At 38.1% G+C, this 6976-nt stretch overlaps 1 protein-coding gene across 1 annotated transcript in view; it reads left to right on the top strand.

The window, feature by feature from the left end:
- Positions 1–6976, top strand: part of LOC116692131 (phospholipase A and acyltransferase 2) — a 13510-nt gene that overhangs the window by 6031 nt on the left and 503 nt on the right. The window contains exon 4 of the mRNA XM_032520149.1: positions 6395–6976. This exon is cut by the window's right edge and continues 503 nt beyond it. Coding sequence (XP_032376040.1) covers positions 6395–6478 — 84 coding nt within the window. The 3' untranslated portion in view covers positions 6479–6976. The remainder of the gene's footprint in view (positions 1–6394) is intronic.

The raw sequence follows: 6976 nt of genomic DNA, 5'->3' as shown, positions 1-6976 counted from the left end.
CAAACCCCTCAATCATCATCACCACATTAATTACAAAAATAAGACAAGAAAAAATCATCATAATATTCAAGACAGTACAATAAAATAATGAAATAGACAAAAGTAAACCAAATTAACCCATTATGTAGAAGAGACAAAACAGCACATGGTATACGCTTTCTAGGAGTACTTAACCCTTTTCCATTGTTAACACTAAATCTTGCAAACCCTTTATATGACCTTTTTTCAAATATTGCCACTATAGCCATCTCACAAGCCCACTTCAGGGTTGACAGCACCCCTTTATTCTTTCATCCCCTTAAAATAATTGTCTGTGGCAATCATTAAACTAGTCTGGACCCAGCTTCTTACGTACTTATCTATTCCATTTAGGATTGATCCAACTCGGACTGAACTGAACCTGAGTCACTGCAATCTGACATAGGTTATCATGTATCCCCGTCCAAAATTCTGGACCTTACCACAAGACCATATGACATGAGTTTAGGTTTGACTTCATTGAAAATCGTGCTCACATTTAAAAAATAATTTAAGGAATGACATACTAAATATAAATATAGACACATACGCTTATCTCACACTGCAATTAGGGCTATGTTGTATAATCTGATTGTTGTGGGCAGCGTTGCTCTCTTCAGTCTGTTTGTTATGCATTGAATGTAAGATGGTCTCTGTTTCACAGCAACCTGTTGATGGTATAGGCTTAGTCAGGGGAGGCAGGTCATGGAGAGCGTGGAATTCAAATGTCAAGTCTTTGATCTGCAGCCTGCTCCCTCCTGTGCTGAAGAGATGGGAGTGGCAGAGGTGGAGTGCAACTTCAAATGATGATCCTCAGGGCCCTTTACTGGACACTCTCTAGTAGTGCTGTCATAATCAAAAATTCAACGTTAAAAAATTCAATATACCAAATTTAGAGGCAAAATACAATGTATAAATTTCAACTTATATATTTTCAACATTGCGACAGTGGCAAAACTTTCTCTTAGGAAGAAATCTGGGACAGACCCAGGCTATAGTAGGCGGTGTCTGATGGTGCCGGTTGGGGGTGTACTAAAGAGTGGCAATGATAGTCACAATAAAAATAATGGAACTTTGAATTGAAATAGTAGTTGTAGTAGTTGATGGCGTAGCAGGGCACTGTAGGGCACTGTAGGGCATAGCCGGATTTAGCAGGGCATAGCAGAACGTAGCAGGCCACTGCATAGTGTAATACGGTGTAGCAGGGCATGGCGTGAAGCAGGACCATGGTGACAGCTGCAACCAATCTTTAGGTGTCTATTATCCAAGGAAAACTGCTGGGTAAAAAAACATAAAGACACCAGGGAATAAGCTCCCCAGAACTAAGTTAGTAAATTAGTAAGCAGTCCTTCAAGGATTTTCTGATGTTCCAATCGTGCCAATTCACGCGAATTCAACTAATCACCTTGACTTTGGTCCAACTCGCAATTTTGCCCATTTACCTCAACTTTTTTTGCAAATTTGACCATTAATTGGAGTTTGCCACGACTTAAAACAATCCCAGTAGTCCCACGTGCCAGACTTTACATCAGTATGTGACTCTGAGAGCCAACGACCAAGCGGGAGTGAGGACGGGCTGACATCACACGAACGTGGCCAGATTAATTTCCAAGTTTAATGAGACGTGTGTGACTTGAACATCTCACTTTTATCAACAAAATGTACAGCGAAAGACCGTGCAAAACATGTCAGATTGTCCCGCCAACCTTTATATATTTTAACATCAATCTACGCTGTAATGTTTTTTAACTCTGATGTCACTGAAAGCGGCTGCTGTTTCAATCCTCTCGGCTCTCTGCAGCAGGCAGGGCTGTTGCACAGTTCCCCCTGCGACTGGCACACAAACACACACACACACACACACGCAAACACACATCGTGGCTGGATATTGTTGGTGCAATGATAAGTTATAGTCCAAGTCATATATCAAACCTTATGAATCTTTTTTTCCCAGGCCAGGATAGGAAATTAACTAACTGTGTAAAAATCAACCAGCCACTGACATAAATAAATTATTATTTTTTGTCTTATCCACCAGCCATTATCATATTATAGCCTTTTTGGTAAACGTTCATAGGAAACCTCAGCCTAGAATAGGTTGATTCTCCACAAAACAAGTTTCCTTTTTATTTTTTAAATAACTATACAAAAAAAACTTTCTCTGTCTCCTGCATCTTCAATGTAACAAAAAAAACATGGCATCTTTTATTGCAATTTTTTACAAAAGCTCCAGCAACATCAGGCATGTTGGGCCGCAACAATCTCACAAAAAGTAAGCAACATCCTGACTGGGAGTGGATTCATTTAGAGTAGACTAACATTTTCTTGAAGTTTCAGTAAGACAGAATAGATCAATTTGATAATCTAATATCAGATTGTTTACTAGTACTGCTTTAGAAGACAGAGATCTAATATTTAATAGTCCAATAGTTTAATTTTCCCATTCTGTTCTAGCAATGCACTGGTTGTTTTAATTCCATTTAGGTTCTTAACCCGTTTCAAAGTGTTATATATCAGAAATAGGGATTTCTTTCAAACAAATTGCCCAAAAATAACAGGGATGATTCCATACAATGTTCTTCGGGTGAAATTAAAGATTACTTGCATTGAATTTTTGGGGTGTTTTAATTAATCTTATAGCATTTGAATTCTTTTTTTTTAAAGGTTTCAAAACAGTATCCGGACTAAACTTTGGCATATACCCATCTGTGATCAACTCAACATCCTCTAATCTTAACTATTAGTCAAAATATTTAATAATTTCTGCCTTTTTAACTAAAAACTTGTGTATAATTTAATATAAATTAGGTTTGTTGACCATGAATTCCAAGAATAAGTGTAAAACCTATTATTAAACCAGCTCAATTTCCAGCAAAAATGCATGGAAAAAGTGAGAAATAAATCAGAAAAAACAAGTTCATGGTTAACGGGAAGACAACACAAGGGTTAAGTATAGCCCCTTTTTTGTTTGCCTTTGATTTAACCGATCTTAGTCAGGGGACCGACACCGTGGTTATTAGGCTATGAGTGGGCGACTGCTCCAGTGGAAGCATAGAGGAGCATGTTTCACTGTATCTCTGATTAGTATTATCAGACTTGGGTTGTCATGTTTTATGACCAATAATAGACTCAGATTTATTGATATGAAAGCGGCTATGTCCAAAGTGGGATGAATACCGTCTCTCCTAATCATGCCAGGCTGTCCCCAGAATGGTCTCCAGTTGTCTACGTAGGCCATATAATTAGCTGGGCACCACCCTGACAACCAGCGGTGGAGGGATGACAATGTGGCTGTACAAGTCATCGCTGATCAGGTTTGGCAGGGCTCCAGAGAAATCTATTGAGTCCAACATTGCATATGCACAAAGTGGTTCAACATTAATTTTAGTAATCAATTGCGTCCAATTTGCGTACCCGGGTATCATTACCATCTACTTCATGAAGTATGATCTTACTGTATTTACGGTTATCTTTAGGATTCAATATCACCAGCTCTGGCCCCAGGGACGAACAAGACTACGGCCAGTGGAGCCGCCAACTTCACTTTTCCGCAGTATAGAGCTCCCAATAACTAGAGTGGTGTGTGGGACATGGGAAAAATCCACGCAGCCGCCAAGCAGCTGACACGCAACAGAAACTCCACGCTCGCGTGACACATCTAGTGTGTGGCCGGCCTTAGAAAGGCAAAGATGTTGGTGGGTAGTCATAGGCAGTGTTGGACAAGTTACTTCCAAAATGTAATACATTATAGATTACTAGTTACTGTCATTTGGGAGTAATTAGTTATATTAGAATATTAATGTCTCTGAAATGTAACGTGTTACACTACTTCTGCATTCATGTTTTTGAGTTACTTTCCCCAAAAAACAGCAGAAGTTTGACTTGGCAGCTAGTTTGTGAATTTCACCACTGGATCATAAAGTCTCCTCATTATAAACTGTAATACATCAGAGATTATTCGTAATATTTTGTATAATTAATATGAATATGAAAAGTAATTCCAGCTGTAAAAATAATGAGTTAATCATACAATAGGCAAGTAGGAGAATGAAAATACTCAATTAAAAGCACCTTACAGTTGTAATGAAGTACAGTATTGTTGTAAATCTTTTGTTTAAATTACTTGAATAGGAAATGCATGTTGTTTAATTTAAAACTAAAGTAAATGGTAAATTATAGTGTAATTAAAACTCACTATATACATGTACATTATTTAAAACACTTGCTTTACAGCTGATATTTAAAAAAGTGTAAATGTAAATGTGCTGTATTTACATAGCGCTTTTCTATTCTTAACGACTACTCAAAGCGCTTTTTACATCATACAGGAAACATTCATCATTCACACACATTCATACACTGAGGCCGAGGCTGCCATATAAGGTGCCTGCTCATCAGATACACACTCACACACATTCACACTCTGATGCGCAGCATCGGGGGCAACTCGGGGTTCAGTGTCTTGCCCAAGGACACTTCCACATGGGACTGCAGGGCCAGGGATTGAACCCCCAACCTTCCGATTGGCAGGCAACCGCTCTACCACTGAGACACAGCCGCCCCAAAAAGTACACAACCTTGTACACAACAGTAATTTAGTTTTACTGCCAACCATTACAGGAAGTGCTTTTATTTTGTAAGTAGCCTACACGGAAGTTGTCTGATGTGTTCTAGTGATGGGAAAACCGCCTCTTTTACGCGAGTCGGTTCAACAGGACGGTCATTGGTTGGCCTACTGAGTCCTTGGGCAAGTCACTGAACCCTGAGTTGCCCCCAATGCTGCGCCTTTGGAGTGTGAATGGGTGTATGTAATGTGTGTGAGTGTGTATCTGATGAGCAGGTGGCACCTTGTTCTCCAGCCTCGGCCACAGTTTATGAATGTGTGTGAATGGTCAATTGTTCCTGTACTTTGTATAAGCGCTTTGAGTAGTCATTGACACTAGAAAATCACTCTATAAGAACAGTCCATTTCTGCAAAGCATCTTCCTTCACCCCCACTCTGCTAGTCAACATCAGCCAACAGAAAGGGTTAAGTCATACTTAGGCAAATAATTGATCACAAAGTCACCTTAACTAAACTATGAAACTATCTTTATTTTTAGGATTGACAGGTTTTGTTGTATTTTAAAACAAAACATACAAACATACAGCTCACAAAATGAACACATCCCTTAACGACCCAATCGTCATCACCACTTAGCCATAATGAAGACAAAATAATAACTAAGACTAATATTCAAAACAATACAACATACAGACATTATGTACATATGCTAACACCATAAGCACATACTAAAACTGTAGCCAGACGAATCTCAGTCACAACCTTTCATTTAAATATAAGAGGTGCAAATAAATAGAGAAGTGAATAAATGTGGACTTCTGAAATAAGAGTCCCCTAAATAAATAAAAATGAAACGTAGTTACATTATTTAAATATTTTTACCAATTTTTTCTTTAGGGATGTAATTGCATTGTTTAAAAAATGAGCGGAATAATTACACCTGGCATGACCAGAATTTGTTTAAATATGTTAAATAACACAAAGCAACCAAATGGTGGTAGGTAATACATCTGATTTCATTTACTGCTTTAGTAAAAAAAAAAAAAACTTTTCAGGGCTCTGGGTTATGTGACAAGTAGTTCTCATCTGACGCATATGCAGGACGCAAAAGTACTGTTGCACTAGTCTGGACCTTGCCAGTGTTGCAATAAAAGGTTGCCTAAATGCCATGTATATACATTTGCTGTCAGCTTACTATTTTTTGTTCGTTTGTGCGTTTTATGTAGATTTGGACTTTTATACGTTACTTTCTACTTTGTTTAAACGGCAAAGTGGAAAGGCCTTGTTTACCTGTTTGGAGCTGACTGGTGAATGTGATGCATGTAGGCCTTGCTGGATACACCATGACCCTTTCTGTGGATCTACTGATCGCTGTGGATTACTTCTTTTTTTTTTCGTGTCATTGGATTATGTCAAAATACGGATCTTTTTTCTTAACGTTTTATGGAGTTATAGTGCTTCGTTCTGCATTTGGAGAGGCATCTCAACACACTGTATGTGGAACACGGATTGTTCACTGTTACGTTTTAGTTAAATTTAAGTGTTGCGGCATTCCGCCACTGCCTGGATTTAATAAGGGCGAATTGTTAAATTGTTACAATGTCATTTAAAATCTGCTTTAAAAATAAACAAGTTTATTTAGCATGTTTGCTTTGTCCATATGTGCTTCTGCTGTGTTCCCGAAATGGCAGGTCTCAGTTGCTACAATGTTTTTTTTGCAGGGTGTTGCATTAAGAGGACAAAAAAACATTTTAAGGACCTTGCTGACTAATAATGACAACTAAGAGACTGTTTTTTCTGTTCTTTCTATAGATTCCTACAAGACCCAAGAATGTAGAGTGTGTGAAGGCAACTGAAACCTTCAAAAACATTGTCAGTACCAAAGAAACTGCTTAAGACCATTTTGAAGGAGCCCCTTGACTATCTGATATTTTCCAATTCATGACAATAATTGAACTTTTCAAGAAGTGGTATAGGAAACATGTACAACTTGAAACAATCTGACCTCTTTGGGAATCATGACACTTAAACATTCAGGATTTTTGACTTATGCCCTCTGAATGGCAGGGATGTTATTTGTTTTTTTTGAATGGAGTGAACAATATGCATATATGTACAGTAGGGCTACAGCTAATGATGGTTTTCATTATGGATTAATCTTGATTAACCATTTTCTGTAGAATAAATAAACTCCCACGGCCCAACATGAGGTATTCATATTTCATGAAACCAAAAGGCCAAATCCCATGAACACCAAGCCAGTTCACCTGCAGTCATTAACAAGCTGCTGAGCTGCAGGTAAGTCATTATGTTATAAGTGACTGACTGTAGCTTACTAATGAATGCCTGAATGAACTTCTTTTTTAAACACATGAAATTCTAACTAATTAAAAA

Source organism: Etheostoma spectabile, chromosome 7 (genome assembly GCF_008692095.1).
Source record: "Etheostoma spectabile isolate EspeVRDwgs_2016 chromosome 7, UIUC_Espe_1.0, whole genome shotgun sequence".
In the NCBI taxonomy this organism is placed as follows: domain Eukaryota; kingdom Metazoa; phylum Chordata; class Actinopteri; order Perciformes; family Percidae; genus Etheostoma; species Etheostoma spectabile.
This window is presented reverse-complemented; position numbering and strand designations above follow the sequence as displayed.